Below are 18,781 nucleotides of genomic sequence, written 5' to 3' on the forward strand. Positions count from 1 at the left end.
TGCTGGTTTGATTACAAGCACCACGCTTTTTTTTTTAGAAAAAAGGTACAACAGTAATAGCTTAACATATATATATTGTGCAAATAAGATCAAAGCATGATTAAGTGATACATGTTGATATATATATATATGTTTATGTTTCCAGGTAAACCCACACTGACGACATAAAAAAAAAAAAAAGAAATTAAAGCATCGTTTTCTCGTTATGGGAAGAATATAGACGTAACACCGAGCAGTGCCACAGTTAAATGCATGCAACTGTGGGTGACTCACACGCTGGATAAACAAAAGAGGTAGATTCACCGAGCGTAGAACAGGGACCTTTGTCAGAACGAAAGAACACAATCATTCAAAATTAAAAGAAAAGGAGAAACAACCGCACAGCTGTAAACCACGTATTGCATACCAAGCTGTGTTGACGCATAGTTTTTTTTTAGTTCATTTCGAACCTTTTAGACTGTGCTGTTGTATGGCTTTGGCTTGCATTGCTTTCATCGCAACATATTTGAATCCAGCGACATCGCGTTACACACTTCTATACAAGTGTCTCCTTCAATTGACGCTTCAGCAGCATTCAGAGGAGTCCAGTGCTGTGAACTTCACTGCGCACACACACACACACACGCCTTGATTGTGAACTATCACACGAGTGCAGTCCACAGGATTGCATTTACACATACAGTACGCGGGAGCGTCGCTTTCGGGTTTTTTGGTGATATACAGTGAGCGGGAGACGTCCCGTCATACAAACTTACATCAGCCACCCTGGATTCATTCTAGTGCAAGATATTTAAAGCTAACAGAACGCCGGTGGAATGCCAGGGGTGTGCATACGAGTACCTGTGCAGCAGACAGGTGAGTGGAGCCTGAGAGAGGCTGACTGGAAGGAAAGAGCATTAAAGAAGCCAGCTGTGGTCACACTGGACACGTGTGTGTGTGTGAGTGTGTGGGTGTGTATGAGGAGTTATCTGACGCTCTGTGACATGTGCAGCGGAGTCAGCATCTCTTCAAAAATGGCTCCTTTCACATTGGACCCTCTCAGGTTGGCTTCTTGTAGGTCACAGCCGGAGAGGTCACAGTTCTGGATTAAACGAAAAGAAATAACCATGAACTATATAACGTATCAAACTGTAGCACACAGTGGAAACTTGTCTCCCTACGTCGAGCTGCAAACTGACCGGTTACTGGGAATTAGGGAAAACTGGGAAAGCTATATACCGCACTTTTAGCTGGATTTAGCTGGAAAATCGACGACAATTTATGGAGTTTATCAGTAAGTGAGTTTGAAATGGAAAACACAGACAAGTTAGAAATGTTTTCTTTCACTTGGGTGCAATGGAAACTGTTTTAGCAGCTGTTTAGAAATCACATGAATGTAACGTCTCTCCCTAATTCCACATTGGATATACAGCAGGTTTCTGTTAAGGAAACCGCAGCATTCTATAGCTTTATTACTAAGAAATGGACCGTAGTGATCATATATCAACAGCTATCGGTGCTCTTCATTTACGTGACCACGTAGCGTCTCGTTATCCTTCTTTGTCGATATGGATTTTGTCTCACCTCCCGCTTATTTCACATCCATTTTAATGGAAAACTAAATATTATTATCGGACAAAAACCATCTGGCAGAGGGTTTGGGACGTGCGCCTGAGTCAGAGTCGGTGCTTTTAGAGCTAATCCTTTTACGGCGGCGTTAATTCACCTCCAGATCGGTCCCCGCTAAAGTGGCTCCCCGGAGGTTGCAGTTCTTCAGCTTTGCATTTTTCAGAGTGGCCACACGCAGGTTGATACCGGTCATTTGACTTCCTTCCATGTCAACTCCTTTCAGGTTGGCACCTGGTAACAAATGCGGGACAGTGTGAGTGGGAACATAAATAAATGACGGTCTTGGATTTGGAATTGAAGGCAGGTCGGTTACCTTCCAGGTTTGCCTTCAGTCCAGATGGATCTTCAAAGTTGCACCCTCTCAGAGAGGCTCCCTCTGCATTGGAGCAGAGCATCTTCACCCCCTGTAAGTTCGCACCCTTCAAGAGACGCATGAAAAGTCAATATTAACTCACGCTGTCACCCGTCATTCGGTCTTTGAGAACAGCAACGACGTACGTGTGTATTTGCATTTAGAGCGGCGGTCACTCAAGACACGGGGAGACACACGCGATTACACGGGATGTCACGATGACTTGATTTCACAATTAATCGCGGTATTAAACGCTGCGGTATATTATTCGTAACGTTTCCTCAATGCCGTCAGAAAAGATTACTGCAGAAGGCCGGAACCATACAGGTAGTTCAGCGCAACTCAAACGGAACGAAAACAAAGTTACACAACAGCCGCGCGTTACCGCTTGTGTTGCTTTGTTTTTGTTCCGTGCAGCGCCGTTCGCGATTGTTGAAGTATGACAGAGGAACAAAGCGCATAAAATCAGCCGTGTGGGAGTTTTTCGGCTTAAAACAACAAATGACCAAGGTGTCACCGTGGATGACGGCGCCACCAGCCTGCAAATGATGCCACAAAAAATGCCGTGAAATACGAGTAACATGTTTCACCATCTGCGGGATAACCACCGGGCTCTGTGCGCCAGAGTAAAGGTAAACGCACAGTAACTGGGTTAAATAACGTGAACGTTCAACTAATGTAACTTTAAATTGGTTGGAAATTAAATGTTAGCGTGTCATTTGCAATTAATTGGGTGCGACACGTGTTCGGAGTAAAACGGCATTCACTTAACGTTACACGTCATGTGACGTCCGTTTCATTTATTACAAATGTATCTGTGTCATTGTAATTCAAACATGAAATAAACAAACCACAACAATAGATACGTTTTATATCTGGCCACATACAAATAAGATAAATTATTAAAACGACTTAAATAACTTAACATTTCCCCTGGGGATTAATAATTGTTCCTATACAATAGTGTAGTATATTTGCTACATTATAGATATAAATAAATGAAACTTTAAGACCTATAAGCAGCGTTCATGTTCACATTTTACACATTCATAGTGTTGTGGAATCAATTACCACATAATAATCGCAATATCATGATGAATTCTCTGACAATAATCGTACCAAGAAAGTCTATAATCGTGACATCCCGACACACACGTCCATGAAATGTAATCAGAGCCAATCACAATAGTACATAGTGGTCTCGTTTCACACAACTGAGGGGACAGCTTGTGTAAAATGGCTGCAAATCAAAAGAAAGAAAGGCCAACAACATAATACACACAAGTTAGAATGAGGAAATATGAGCTTCCCCAAAGTGGCTTAGGCACTTACTTTCTATCACCTGACACTCACTGTGTGTTTGTGTGTGTGTGTCTGTGAGCATGAATTATTTACAAAGGACAAGAAAAGTGTTTCCAGACTCACGTCCAGGTTGGCTCCAGAGAGATCCGCCCGCTCCAGATTGGAGCAGCACAGGTTGGCGTGCGTCAGATTGCAGCGGCTCAGATTAGCCATTTTGAAGTTGATGTAGCGCAGATCGAGTCGGGACAAATCAGCACCACTGAAATTCAGCCCCTAAAACAGCGACAGGAACAGTGTAAAAATCAAATAAAATAGGTTTACTGCAGTTCCTGGCCTCCCTTTACTCTCCTAGTTTTTTATTTCACCACCCTGCTTCAAAACCGTCCTCTCCTTTTTTTTATTATTTAGTGCATTTTCCTTTCATTATGCATCTTTCATTATTTTTGGGGTTGTATTTTTTAACAGCAGGCTCACATATTGACCGGGGACAACGTCTGCACTGAGCTCATTAGTGTTGCACAGTGCAGGAACGTGAGTTGACGACTGCCCGTGACGAAGACCAGTGTCCTTCACAACACGTAGGTCATTTTAAAATAATTTAAACTTGAACAAATCCAGTGTATCTTGGAGTTTTCTGAAGGACCAATTCATTTTTTTACTCTCTGGTTCCCCTTTTGAGACGTTATAACTAATGTAGTGAGGAAAATATTAACCTGACAGCGGAGCTCTGACTTGGTGGGCGTCGCCAGAAGAAACCGAACTAACTCCTTGCGGGAGATGGGCGAGTGGTCTTCCGGAGGCTGCGAGTTCTGTGAACATGCGAGTCAGTCACATCACGTTGCAGGGATGATGATCACATTATAAATGTAAGACATTTGCCTCCTTCATCACTTCATATTACCTTGATTGCGACCTCCAGCTGCTCAGCAAGCTGCTCAATTCCAAAGAAGCGAGCCTCCTCGAGGACACCTGCAAGACATTTTCAATAATTTGCTCTTTGGATTTGAAAGTCTCTTTAGAGTGATTCTGGGAGACTTGACGAGTTTATTTACAAACCTACCTCTTATATTTATGCCTTCATTGATAATGAGCTGACCATGCCTCAAGTAGTTGAGAATAGGCTCAAAGTATTCGGGGCTGCGGTCGATTAGGTAAGCCCCATGCGCGTCCTGCCTGTTCCCCCACACATCTGCAGCAAAGACGACTCATTCAGTGAAAAGGCTGACATTAAAATAATGATAATAACAACTAGTCTGATCCGCAGCGAAACGTTACCTTTCTCTCGAAACATGTGAGCAAGCATACTCTCTGGCTCCTTGCTGACCAATGTGCTCCTAGGCATGGTCACATAAAAACATACCATAATCAAACACTGATATGAAATACCAGGGAAAGGTGAATTCAATCCACAGATACCTGGTGGTGGTGAAGAGACGGCCACCGATATTGAGGGTCAGCCAGTCGGTGTGTGCTCCGTGGGGATCAGATCTAACCTTGGTTTCATTTTGAGGATCTATGACATAAAGAAGAAGAGTTGGTGAAATGATGTGCCCCCACTACACCAATTTAACAGCTTTTAACAGCTGCAACAAGCAATTATTTCTGTCAATTATCTTCTCGATCAATCAAGTACTTGTTTGCTCCGTGAAAGTGTTGAAAAATGTTGATCAGTGATTATCGAACCTGGAAATGAACATCTAATGTTGTCCAAAAACCAAAATCACTCAGTTTGAATGATTTATTTGTTATATGGAGCAAAGAAACCTGGAAAAATGCACATTTACGAAGCTGGAAAACCAGAAAATCAATTAATTGATTATCAAAATAGTTGATGGTTAGTAGTCTATTTCATCTTAGATATCTAATCTTGCCTGTGACATGTAAATATAGACAGTTGTTTATGTGATTGTGGATGTAGTGAAATGCAGATGAATTGTCGTCCTGGGATCAATAAAGTTGTCTGAATTCAAACTTAATCAGCTAATCACATGGCAGCAGAGGAATGCATGTCGGCATGTAGACACGCTGGGGAAGGCCCGCTGAAGTCTGAAGTCTTTGCATGAGAGTAAGGAATTAAGGTGATTAAAGGGACTTTGAAGTTGACATAGTCGCTGGTCTGAGTATTTTGTGGGATTTTCACACACAGCTATCTCTGGGGTTTCCAGGGTTTAAGAAAATATCCAGTTAGCTGTGCTTAGCTCCAAGCAGGAGTGACACACACCATTCCATCATGAGATTGGATCTGACTTCTGCCATCCTCTACTCAATAGCACACAGACGGGCTAGTGAGACTGACTGTACAGATGTGTCTGCTGTCAACATGTTTGTGTACGCCGATGTTTATCAGTGTTAATAATGAGGTGGTTGCTTCAAATGATGTATGAGCACGGATTCATGTAAAACAGAGAAAGGGTCAAAGGGCGTCAGCTGAGGAGGCGGTCTCTAATGTTTCAGGAGGATCTTTAACCACCTACAAATGTGTTTTTTGTGAGGGGGTGCATTTAAACCTTCACTTAGGATCTTAATGAAGTGCCCTGTGTACTGTGTGCTGTCAGTATATCTCACCGATAAATGGATCTCCCTCTGACACATACAGGACATCGTCATCTCTGTAGAAGAAGTACAGATAAACATATGAAACACAGGATGAGGTGAAACGCTCGTTATGCGTCAGCAATGTGTTTAATATTTAATATCTTACCTTATAAGAGCAATGTCATCTATAAGACCGCCCTTACCATTGTATAAACATGAGGCTTTTATTCCTAACTTATTGCTGGCTACAGAGAGTAAGTCGGAAAAGGTGCCGTACACTGCTACAACCTACGGAGGAAAGATGTGAAAAGAATTAGTGGATTGTGAGGAATTTAAGTCTGAAAACATCCAATTCCAACTTAAAACTCGCTTTTAACAGAAGAAATCTCATCTGCCTCGACCGGTTAGGGTGAAAGGAAAAATGGGGGACAGAAGAGAGAAGGGGACCAGGACCAGATATACAATTGACAAGACAGTTCTGAGTCAGTGATGACATACCGCAGGTCATTCATCCCAACTGCTGTCAGACTTTACAACTGGTAATGTAGCACTGGAACCACCTTTACTCCACCATCTTGTGCCTACTGCCTATACACCAGTGCATTATCCTGTGCAATAGTCTTTATAGGTTAATATAAGTATTTATATTCTTACTGTGTCTGTATACACAATATACACTACATTTATTTACGCATCTACCTGCAACTTGCAATATAACTATAGCCTTCACTCACTGTATATAATGTTCATAACTTTTTCTTGTACATAATGCACATAGACTGCAGTCCTTTTCTACCTGTTTTACCTTTCTTTAATCCCTTGCTACATGTGCTGTCTGCCTTAACTGTGTTTGCTGGTGAAAAGTAAACTTTAATTATAGCATAATAATAATAATAATAATGGTGATAATATGAATGATAGTGTGTAGAGGTTATCATACACAAATGAGTGATAAAGATGTAATAAGGAAACGTCAGTGCAATGGAAAAACGCAGTCATTCAGCGGCCCAGGCAGCCACACGGAGCTGCCTCCTCACAGCCACACTCACTCACCTTGCCATTTTTACAAGTCCCGTTAATAAATAACGTCACTCTTCTCATTCTTTATGCGCTTTGGTTGTAAGTACTTTGTTATAACTGCGCTGAACGTGGCTCCGTCTGTTAGCAGCTGCTCGTCTGCTGAGTGCTAGCTTACCGCGTCAGACAACAACGCGAGCCAGGAGACACATTCAGGGGCCAGGGGAGAGCATGGGAAAACACAGCTACAAGTGTAAATGTGGACTTCGTGAGGTTCGTTCTGACGGGCTGTAGATCCTTCACAGGTAGGATAAAGCGGTGGAAGTATGCATGAATGAATAAGAGCTGTAATAGTGTGAACTGAATCTCCCCACTGTGAGATTAATAAAATCTAGACTAATTAATAGATCAAGGATGTTATTTTTATTTTCAGAAAAGGAAAAGGACAAAGCCTATTGTTGTACTTTTGTTTGCAATCATTTTTTAAATAGGATTCTAATATGTCCCTCCTCTCTTTCAGTTCATTTTAAATGCCGCTTTGTGCTTGTGTTATCTCTGTAAACGCATATTGAATTACCACGTTGTATGATAATATGCTATATCTTGCCTTGTTTTGTATTGAAAGTATACTTACAACCTTACAAATCCAATAGCGATTCAACTGTTGTCATTTATTGTTCTCTGAAAAATGTTTTATTTTCATGAAAACTGAATAAAGAGAGAAATAAGTGTATATTCGCATAATTAGATTGTTATTAGTTACCGGTGAGCCGTACATGTGAGGAAGCACCTGAAGGTTGCATTCCATATGCGCGTTTTAAGTGCTTCGCCTGTTGGTGGCGGTATTGCACAGTTAGGCTGCTGTTGCGGCAAGACAGAAGAAGAAAGACGGAAGTGTGTGTGTGTGTGTCAAACAGCGGCATGTTGTTGAGGAGAATGTGAACTTCTCTCATCTTCCCGTTGTATAAACTTTCTGCCATGACGTTTTTCTTCAGAAGAACAAAGTTTCACATCTGATTGAGTCATTTCTCTTCCAGTCTGTGGCTTTTATTCATGGAAATGGCGTCTGACAGACATCACTGCTCGTGTTGTTCGCACCCAGCCTCCTCTCCCAGTGTTTACCAGACGATACATGAAATGGATTTTGAACGAGGTTTGCATTGCAGTTATGTAACAACCGATAAATGCACGTTTTTTTTAGATTGAATTATTCAAAGTACGGTATTATTTACTTCTCAGAAAGACTCAGCTTCACCTAATGAAGTGGAACCCGGTTTGGTATTTTGCTGCTTCAAGGTTTAACATGTCTAGAACTGCCCTTAAAAAGTGGACATATACAGAAAACACAATTTAGATTAGCTTAAAAGTATATTAGTGTCTCAGAATGGCCCTGCCAAAGCCCAGACCTAAACCCAATTAAGAATCTGTGGCAAGAAACTGCTGTTCATAGATGGTTTCCATCCAATCTGACTGAGCTTGAACTATTTTGCATTAAGAAAAATGGGCAAAAATGATCAATGAATCTATTGAGTTTTTCCTCTATTAATCGAGTTTGGTTTATAAAATGTCAGAAAATATTGATCAGTGTTGATGTTCTCAAATGTCTTGTTTTGTCCACAAACCAAAAGGATTCCGTTTTAATGATTTCTTTGTTTTTATGGAGCAAATAAACCACAAAATACTCAAATTTAAGAAGCTGAAACAATCAGATATCATGATTGTTTCAGACTGATCAGTCTATTATCGAAATAGTTGAAGATTAATTTAGTAATCGATTAATAATAGATTGTATGAGTAATTATTTCAGCCCTACTCTAGATGTGTAAAGTCTGGTAAAGACATAGCCCAACAGACTGTAATAGTTGTAATAAATGTAAATTATACATTAGTTTGTGTTGGTACTGTTCATAAAACCCCAATAAAATACTGTAGAGATGGTTGTGTGTGATCACCACTTTCTGAAATCCCATTTAAATCTGTGCAGGTATCTGGTCTGCTGCAGTGGATGGAAACTTGGACAGGGTTGTGTCAATAGTCCAGAAGGGCACAGACCCAAACCTGAGAGACTCATCTGGATACACAGCCCTGGTGTGTTTGCTGGGAAAATGCCTGTCTATAAATGTCACAACATCCACTGTGTTTAATTATGTAACTTGAGGCTTATTTTTTGTGCGTTTCTTCTCAGCACTATGCAAGTCGAAGCGGTCATTTTGCTGTATGCAAATTCCTACTTGAGAGCGGAGGCTGTGCGTCTCCTCAGACACCAGGTGGTGCCACACCTCTGCACAGATCGGCTTACTGCGGCCACCTGGACGTCGTTGGACTCCTCCTGCGACACCAGGCAGATCCGACAGTTTGCGACGATGACGGCGCGTCCCCTTTACACAAGGTACAGAAGTGGCAGCACTAACAGTCTTTGCAGAGAGATGTGTTAACGACCATGTAAACTGTGTTTTCCCACGTGTCGCTCTGTTAACTGCCTGCGCAGGCTGCAGAACGGGGTCACGAGGAGGTGTGTCGGCTGCTTCTTGAACACTGTCCAGCACTTTGCAGCCAGATGAACAAGAGGCTCCAGCTCCCCCACCAGCTGGCACAACAGGGAGCTCTGCAGGAGCTCTTAAAGGCACCGCGGTGACGACGGCGGCGGCGACCACGCTGCGTCTGGAACATGCCGAGATGTGAAGATCAAACGACATGAATTTAAAACATGCCATTTGATGGCCACATAGGTCACGGTGACCTGGATGGGGACTGGATTCAAACCCATTTTCCTCCATTAAACATCAGCATTGAGCCACTGAATGAAACAAGGTAATGATGTTACGTAGCCCGTACCGCGAACATCACTCTGTTTCTGAGTGTTTTGATCGTTTGATTTTCCTATGCTATTTCAAATAACATTATTTATTACACATTTCCCTTTTATTTCAAAGGAATAAACTAATAATGAAGTTTCATTTGAAGACGGTGCTTTAATGTTTCTTTCAGAGACTCGCTGCCTCATTTAACACGTCGGGTGTTATTTGTAGTGCTTTGCAGCTGCATTGATTTAGCACATGTCAGAACAGACCAGGTTTACATGTTGGCTACAGACAGACAGACAGACAGGAACAAGATAATGAGCTGAAAAGCTTCAGAATGATTTGATCATAATGGCTTTTATGAATTATTCACGCAAAGTGAAATAGGTTGAGTCGACAGCATCCTGTATTCACCAGAAAATCTCCCCTGCCTGGCCGTAATAGGATTTTCACATCTCTGACAGCAGGGGGCGCCATTGTCTCATGAGCAGCACGTGTTTTTCTGGCACACAGCATATGATTTTACTGGCAGCTCATAATGGTGACCTCATTGGATCCTGTCACTCAACTCCTTTTTATTTCAGAAAACATAGGTAAGTGTTAGCAGGGAAGAAAAAGAAAAGTGCCTGTGTCAGCTAATGGGAAAATCATGGACACCACATTTTCCGACAGCCACCGGATTATTTGTGTAATTGAAGCGATCGTTAATAAAAAAAAAAACACATTTCCTTCCTCTTTTTCTTGAGCTGCTAACTTTTCCGTGTGATTCGGAGCATTAATGAATTCCTTGTGCTCTTAAGGAACGTCTACAAACAGAAGTGCGGGCAACAAGGCTCCACGGCTCCCTCTGTTCTAGATTTATGCGTCTGTGTGAGTGTTGTAACAAAGAATCGAGTCCCTCTGCTTCTCGTGCAAGGCCTGATGGAAAGTGGGATGAGGCTTTTTTGTATTTTTAGAGAGTTAATGACCAGAAACCTGAAACTTTCCAACAACTCATATTCAATTTTGTCTTACCACACTTTTTGTCATGGTGACCTACTATTTGAGAGTTCGCATGAGGATAAGCAGTTACTAGCTTTTTGTGAATGCCAGGTCATCAACAGCAGAGCTCATTGTGTGAGTGCAAAGAGAAGGAAGGATGTTGAGATTTCCATATCTACTGAAACAGATGGGGACACTTTCAACTGCTTTCTCCCATAATCATTTATTCAAAGCGTGCTCAATAAGGAACACATGCACATACAAGAGGCGGACATCTTTTCCTCTGAGTCCTCCACAGATGTGCAGAACACGAGTCCCCGTGCCCCGCTTCTCCCGCCGCCCCACAGGCCGCACAAGTACGAGCCCGCGACACAAAACCTCCGACTGCAGTCTGAGCAACTTTCATTGGGCCCGCTGGTGGGTGGTGTTTCCAAACTACCTTCAAAACCACATCCAGCGCCATGACTGGAGGGGTGCCAGGCCACATCTGGAGCTCATTGCAGCTGACGCCACACAGCACAAAGAGATGGGGTGTCGGGATGGTTGGGGGGGTATTTTAGCTCAGAGAACTAAGCCAAGAGAGCTGTTTACGCTCACTGACAAGTTCCTCCTTCCACACAGCTGAGTAGCTGTTTCCAGGATCAGCCGACTTGAGTGCGACATGTCAATAACAGCCGTGTTTAAGCCTCTTTTCTATCTACAGTAAATGGCACGGCGCACAAAGGCACGTTGCGCTGATTGAATTAAACCAGTAATTTTGTAACAGCACCCTGACTATCACACCCACCCGCCCACACCAGCCTCTCATTGTTCCTTTGCCAGGTTCTATGTAACATAATCAAAGGTGATGTCTTAGATTTGCAAGCAGTGAGCAAGGTAATGAAAACCCTCTGCGTCGCTCAGTAAAACCGGAGGAATGTTCGAGGGCCTCATTCTCCTTCTTTTTTTTTTTTTTTTGATAATTTTTCATGAGCTGGTTTGAATTTGAGAGCCGCTGTGCTCCGTTATGTGGAAACAATCAGAGAGTGGCCGGCGTTGCGTGAAAACGAGCAGCTGTGTCACGGAAAAGAGAAGAGAAACATTTTTTTCCCCCTTCCATTTTTAAAAAGTTACTCTACAACTGTGCGACCTCGCTCCATTTTGTCAGCACAAATGTTGCTGTGAGTGACATCTAAGGGGGACAGAGTGTGGTTTTTTTTGTGCCTGGAGTTCCTGGGAGCTCTCACGTAATGTGAGAACTCAGGGAGGACTCCACAGGGCGACGAATTTGGATTACAGCTCTGTTTAGTGAGATTTATTTGGAAAGCAATGAAACTTCCTGGCCCTGGAACCCACTTCCACCATAATGAGGCCAAGTTAAACCAGGACTGGATGTTATTTTCCTCAGAAATAGAAGGTGGTCTGTGTAACAACATGCTTGTGTGGAGGATGTGTAGCCTGTGCTTGGGGTTTTGTTTGAAACAGAGTGTAAATGATGAACAAAAACAAATATCTTTATTGCAGAGAACATGGTTTAAGCTTGTTCCATTGTTCCAAAAAGGGTCACATGGTCCTTATCTGTCCTCTGTGCAGGGCCTGAGCCATCCCAGTTATTCAAGGGTAATCAGGTAAATGGCTGGCAAGTGGGCAGCCATTTAAAAAGTGCAGTAGCAGACTCTAGCTCCGCCCTGCACTGTCTCATCTGCTGTCGGGAGGCAGGGGTGTCGGTGGTGGGTGAGGTGTGTGTAATCAAATCTATGGGAGCCGCTCCTCAGAGATGCTCCATAATCCAATTTAGGTCCACTTCCACTTCAAAACAGCACATTGTCTGCAGGTCAGTGTGTGACGAGAGCCACGAGTACAGGGCACGACTGTTGGAAATGTTCAGCCAAACACATACAGGACCATCGTTTTGTTGTTTGTGTAGTTTTTTGAGCGTACTTTTGCTCACATTATGCACTCTTAAAAAATATCCGTAGATTTTACAGGGAAAAACTGTCAAACCCTGACAGAAAAAGACTTAAAAAGAATTTATTACAGTTTTTGTAACAGTGAAATACCGTAAATATATATAATTGCCAAAACAGTAATTTTTGCATATTTTTTCCTGTAAAAATTACATTAATCTATCGTTGAATAACTGCCGTATTAATTATGGAAATATCCCAAACCTGTATCTTTTGCGGTTTTTTTTGTAAAAAATACATTTTCTTACTGTTAAACTTATTAACTATTGTGTTAATTACGTAAAAATACCATTCTTCAAACGTCTGGCAAGCACAGCTGCCAGTTTTATCGTAAAAACAAAGTGGGTTTTTTACAGAATAAATTAGAATTGTATGTTAATAAATGCTGTTTTATTTCATGGAGAAATCCTTTACTTATCCTTGACTAATACTTTTACTTTCAATTAAAAACAATGTTTTTTATATGATAGAATATGGAAAAACCTCCAACCTTTACCGTAAAAACTTCAGTATCCTTTTACCGTAACGTAAGAAAAAGTTCTACCCTATTTATTACGGTAGAATTCTGGCAACCACAGCTGGCAGTTTTTTTTAACCGTAAAAACAACAGTTGTTTTTTTACAGTGTAGATGGGAAGGAAGTAATCTCAATTTAGGTTTGTCTAGCCATGCTTGGACTAAAAATGCACTTCTGGAAAATGTCTAAATGTTGCTACCTGTGACCCGATTCGTCGTGAAAACGTTTCTCCAGGAAATTGTGCTCCCGCAGATGGGCTCTTTTTGTATGTGTGTGTGTTATTTTGAGTATGTTCAGAGGGGAGAGTTTGTTGTTCCAGATGTTTTTGTCAGACCGTGTGGTGGATTGTTAAGTTTCTTTTTTTTTATTGATTATGGAGATGTAATCTTCTCAAAAGCATGACCAGGAAAAACAAAGCATAAGCTGTACCATATGAGTCAGTGGACAATTATGGATGCCGGCGTGATCATATATCTCCATCCCATCATGCTGCAGTGTTGTTATAAATCAGCTTATTATGCGTCATCTGCCAAATCTGCAGAGGAACTCTCAGATCTGCTGTACACTGAAGTTCAGTGCGGCTGGAGCTTTTGTTCACATGCATACGTCTTCCAACATATCGACGTGTAATTTGCATTTCTCTTTTGCCGGCTGCTGTTCCTTTGATTTCCTTGAAAACCACTTTGTTGACTGGAACTGGTTTCTGATGCCCCTGAACCCTGACCCTGTTCTGTCCTCTTCCATTTAATAAAGGAATAGTTCAGGGTTTTGTTTTTTGCACCATCCTTTTCGTCAGATAAGGTGATTTCATATATATGTATATATATATATATATATATATATATATATATATATACGTATATATGTATATATGTATATATATATATATATATATGTGTATATATATATATGTATATATATATATGTGAAGGACGACACGGTGGTACCTGAGCCCACCAATCATCCCGATGGATGTAATGACGTTAGAAGGACGAGGGGCCGGACCCTGGGCTCGATGACGCACATAAAGATGACAAACAGTGGCGTTTGTTACATGATGGCGTGAATTCAGAGGAAAAATAAAACACGGAATCTCACAGCAACAGCGAGGTATAGTGAGTCACCCTAAAAATGCCCCGGTTGCCACTTTATCTTGCCGTACAAAAAATGGAAGTTTGAGCAACTTTGTAACACTTCCTGCAATTTGTCATTTTACTTTTACTGAAGTGTGTGTTTTTTTGGAAGTACCGTACTTTGCTACATTTTAAATCACATATGTAACTGAGTGAAAATGTTAAAAAATCTTTGTCAGCACTGTCATTTGTAAAGGTTTGCCTTTAATTAAGAACAACTCATGAGAGATTTGTCCTTACTACACAAGAAACCTTGTTAAAAAAAATAAGAAACATTTATTTAAATAACACCTTTATAAAGGTGTTTATAAAATTTAAACAAGCTCCTTTTTTTTGCTTTATCTTGAGTTCAATTTAAGACCAGTACTTGAACTTAAGGTATTTTTACCTCCACCTCTGGGTAATTGCCACTCTGACAGCCGGAAGATGAATGCGTGTCCTGACATTGCAAATGATTCATCGCTGCCTAAAAGGATGCAGACAAAGTCGAAATGAACATGTTCACTCAGGTCTTCCATGAACGCAAGTCTGAGCTGATTAAAAAACTGCGTGCATAGCAGCGTAATCTCACCTGGGAGTGAATGCTCATTCAACACTTTTTCTCTCGTCAAATCCCCCTTTTAAACCTGGGATTTTTGACCAGTGACAAAGTGCGAGTACCTCACTTTTCGAATATCCCTTTAAAATGCACTTGCTCTGCTGTTTCTGATGATGAGGTAACATCACAAATGGAGTCCATTTCCCCCATCAGGATGCTTTTGTAACACTTAATTACAGGTGTTCACAGCTGCAGGGACAACACTCCCATTCAGCGCTAACGTCCAGGGAACGTAGCACTGCACGCCGCACGAGTAATTGAGCAACATGGTTACATTGATGAATTAAGACTCATATGGAGACACGCAGCCCCTCTGCCAGCACACACTGGCCCATTCATATGCGCATTCCTGTCTCTCCACTTGCAGCTCAGCAGGTTCCTCCTGGCCACTCAGTCAGGGCAGCGGCTGACGCACACAAAGGGTCTTCAATCTACCTAAGACAACAGGCAGCATAAAGGCCCGGAAAGCCACAATTGCGTTATGTCAAAGAGGGGGTGAGAGCTTGGAGGCCCCCAGTGTAGAAGGGCTCTGCTGATGGATGGATGGATGAGGGCAGGACTCGGGCAGGACGCAGTGGTTTCTGTGCATAAAGGGTGATATTTGTACTCGCAAAGTAAAACTGGAATGCAAACACATATGCCAGGGACAAATAAAACACCCATTTTAGGGCAATGATCAGCTGAGAGGGAAATCATCATGCAAAGCATTCCGGGGGGGGGGGAAGATATTGTTCACCTTGAGGATTGCATGACTCGGGGTTAGTTCTCATGCAGATCAGTGGCTTTGGTTTGCCTTTGGTTTGCTTTTGCATAAGGTATTCCTGGCTTTAACAGTGTCCGGCCGGCACATTTCCTTACGCTGAAAAGAAGTGTGGAGTGATGCCCCACCTCATCTGTGTGTAGGCTGAGCTTTTGTCAGTGGATGTCTAAGGTTCAACTGACTTTAAAACCCACACAGTCCTGTTGTATATACAGGGTGTACATATATATATATATATATATATATATATATATATATGTACACCCTGTGGATAATTTAAGCGTTTCTTAACAGTTGATAAATAACTGCACAGTGTAATTATTAATAAATCTCATACTTATTTAAAGCCGTCATTTTATAGCCTTTCGGTGCGCCCTGTTGTTAAGCTAAACTATATCATTGTTGAGCTACCATGGTATGTACACATCACTGTGACAGGTTAATGATTAACGACGAGGTTTTTTCTTTTTTCTTTTTCTTAAATTAGCCCCAGATTATACAAGCCTTTATTGTCTCATGTGTGCTAGTGAACTAGAAATATAGACTGTATGTCTCCCCAGTGGTGCCATAAACAACCAAAGGCCATCTTTTATTGGTCTGCAATTTTGTCTCATCTGTTTTGCATGAAATTTACCACCTTAAGCTCTCTCCCCCAACTCCGAGATATACCACTCATCCCATATCAGCTTAAACATCAATAGGCAACCAGATGAATAAACAATTACCATGTGTAAGGGATTCTGCCGCGGCTTTCATGTGGAGAACTTTTTTTCAGATATCATTTACAGCTCGATGCACATCTCGAGGGAACACTTTATCAGAGGCACAAAAAGAAAAAGTCTATAAAACGCTGCCGTTGCATCAAAGATCTGCTGTGGATTTTGTAAGATGTGGCTGATGCACATTTGACTCTCACTATTCGTCACCCTCATAAACGTGTTTGTTTTTTTCTCTGGTATGTATACACGCTTGTCAGATTTACACAGACTGTGCTTCATATGGTTAAAAGTTGTCTTTGAAACTGTGTTAGACAACAAAAAAGACAACGTAGAATTTAAGAAAAGGATATGTGTTTTTCTTTTGCCATGATGAAAAGATCTAATGCAACTTTTCTGTCCCTATGTAGTTATTTCAGATGGATAAGTCATTTGTTTGTGTTCTAAATTGAGTCATATTTGGTGTCCGGTTGACAAAATTACTCAAATTTGACATCACAATGACAAGGTTTTAAATACATCTGCTTATCCACACTTCTAAAAGCACTTTCATAGAGGTCATGACACAAATGTGAACCACAGGGACCGAGTGATCGAGAACACTGAACTATTGTACGGCCTGCCAGAAATTATTATTAGAAAAAGAAGAACTCAACAATGAACACTCACTAGGGAACGGGATTGCGTTCCATCATGTTGCATCATGGTTGTGTCAGCCATGTTGGAGGCTATAGGAGTTGTTGTTTACGTTGCTGCAGCTTGGACGTGCACTCTAACCCCAACAGTATTTTACTGTTACTATATTGTTAACAACATTTTCTAAGCCCTGTGTAAATACGGTGAAACGCGGTGGCGCGTGACTCGACGACGGACTGAGTTTTGCATTGTTCAATGGAGCTAAATGCCTTCATATCTTTTAATAATAATCTTATTTCTTTAATGTTTATCTTCATGCCTCACGTCTGGACTCGTCTGCTGCCTTCACACCGACCCTCGTCTAGTTAAAAAGCAAAACGCACATGCTACTCGGTGTAGCTCCACGTATTTGAGTCCGAATGACGATGTTCTCAGCTGTGAGTGAACTGTAGGTACATTAAGAGGCTAAAGATTTGTCGTTTTTAAACGGATCCGATGTTGTGTAGGCACAAACACCACAAATAAGGCGTGCAAAGATGTTTTCAAGGATGATAAATGTAAAAAAGTGACTGTTTACGTTCACCCCCGACACCGCTAGCCCCAAACATGGATGGCATATCCCACAATGCAAAGCGGTTTCCAAACCCTGTATGTTGTTTGTGTGTTTTTCAAATAATAATAATAATGATAATAACACATTATTGGGTGTTTTGTCTGACACTTCAGTCCAGCTGAGAGATTTACCGTAAAAACACTGCTGTTTCCAGTCTTACTGCTAAGCTAGCTAGTTGTTCATTTTAGCTTCATAGTTAGCTATGACAACAAATGCATTTAACTTCCTGTAAAGGAGTAGTCACACACTAAGCGACATTTTTAGATGGTTTAACGGAAAGATATGATTGTTTTTATTGTTTTATTATTTTTGTGAATCAAAACAAAACAATGCACCTCGACCACCAGTACTTTGATTGAAGACTGAAGCGTGTTGTGCTTGTTACAGCTAATGTGGCCTCGACTGTGCTACAGATGTTCATCTTAATTCACATTTTTTTATTTTTTTTTATTTTTTTTTTTCTGACTCCACGAATGCTAAAGTCAGACTAATGGCATCAGGTGACGCCTGGAGGCCGTTTATCAGACTTCACACAGCTTTCTCTGGAACCACTAAAGTCTCGATCCAACTATTTTCACATATGCATCATTAGTTGATCAACACCTGTGCGCAGACAAAACGTGTAAAACCAGCAGCGTTCTCCTTCAAGAAGAAATATTGAAACTAAACAGAGATTGGTAAAATTAAAAATCATCTAAAACTGAGTGAAATATAGACTATTATGACATTACCACAGGATCCTTGTGTGTTTGCTGATTGGAGCTTGGTTTGTTATTGCTCTAATACATTAATGTTATAATGTAAGAGCAATAAGATAAAGGTGCAGCATCAACAAAAGCAAGTATGTCTTCTTGTGATGCCCTGTTGTTGGAGGTAAAGCAAATAAGAGCGATCACCTCATTCTGTGAACGTCTATAACATCACACAAGGTTAACGTTCTGTGGAGGATGAAAGGCCAACACATGTTGAAACAGATCTGTCCTTTTGTTTCCCCTTTTCTTTAATCTAACTACCAAGCTGGCCTTCATGTGTCTGTGCAGCTTCAGTCATCAGTCATCTGTCAATTGTGACATGAAATCAAAGAACCACATGAGCTCCTCAGATATGAGCGATGTGTTTGAGGACACAGCGCTAAACTTGTGTTTGTGCTGAGTTGGCGAACACATTTGAGTTTCTGACGCTCTTTGAAATGCAGCCAACGCATATGATCTTTACGCACCAGCAGGTCAGGGGCACAATGAAGCTCAGTACTGTACGTCCATGAAAG

General features: G+C 41.4%; 3 protein-coding genes across 4 annotated transcripts in view; 2 read left to right on the forward strand and 1 right to left on the reverse strand.

Moving 5' to 3' along the window:
• Nucleotides 1-117: 117 nt before the first annotated feature.
• LOC122770548 (BTB/POZ domain-containing protein KCTD9) lies at nucleotides 118-7,026 on the reverse strand. Its single transcript, XM_044027465.1, has 12 exons — nucleotides 6,851-7,026; nucleotides 5,964-6,085; nucleotides 5,828-5,871; nucleotides 4,679-4,775; nucleotides 4,538-4,596; nucleotides 4,323-4,451; nucleotides 4,164-4,231; nucleotides 3,976-4,071; nucleotides 3,386-3,535; nucleotides 1,922-2,027; nucleotides 1,706-1,839; nucleotides 118-1,081 (listed from the first exon to the last, which is right to left on the reverse strand). Exons 1-12 carry the CDS (start codon nucleotides 6,896-6,898, stop codon nucleotides 965-967), a joined length of 1,170 nt encoding a protein of 389 aa, XP_043883400.1. The 5' UTR covers nucleotides 6,899-7,026; the 3' UTR covers nucleotides 118-964.
• Nucleotides 6,943-9,449, forward strand: ankrd39 (ankyrin repeat domain 39). 2 transcript variants are annotated; one of them, XM_044027467.1, is made up of 5 exons: nucleotides 6,943-7,119; nucleotides 7,852-7,967; nucleotides 8,799-8,902; nucleotides 9,000-9,203; nucleotides 9,303-9,449. In XM_044027467.1, the coding sequence occupies exons 2-5, from the start codon at nucleotides 7,868-7,870 to the stop codon at nucleotides 9,447-9,449; spliced, it is 555 nt and encodes a 184-aa protein (XP_043883402.1). In that variant the 5' UTR covers nucleotides 6,943-7,119; nucleotides 7,852-7,867. The 2 variants fall into 2 exon arrangements, with proteins under 2 accessions (XP_043883402.1, XP_043883401.1); XM_044027466.1 differs by lacking the exon at nucleotides 6,943-7,119 and having other exon boundaries at nucleotides 7,625-7,967.
• A 44-nt stretch (nucleotides 9,450-9,493) lies between these two features.
• fgfr1a (fibroblast growth factor receptor 1a) overlaps nucleotides 9,494-18,781 on the forward strand; it is a 34,875-nt gene continuing 25,587 nt past the window's right edge. Inside the window, exon 1 of the mRNA XM_044027461.1 lies at nucleotides 9,494-9,625. The gene's annotated coding sequence lies outside the window, so the exon portion shown is untranslated. The remainder of the gene's footprint in view (nucleotides 9,626-18,781) is intronic.

This window comes from Solea senegalensis, linkage group LG6, assembly GCF_019176455.1.
Source record: "Solea senegalensis isolate Sse05_10M linkage group LG6, IFAPA_SoseM_1, whole genome shotgun sequence".
NCBI lineage: Eukaryota > Metazoa > Chordata > Actinopteri > Pleuronectiformes > Soleidae > Solea > Solea senegalensis.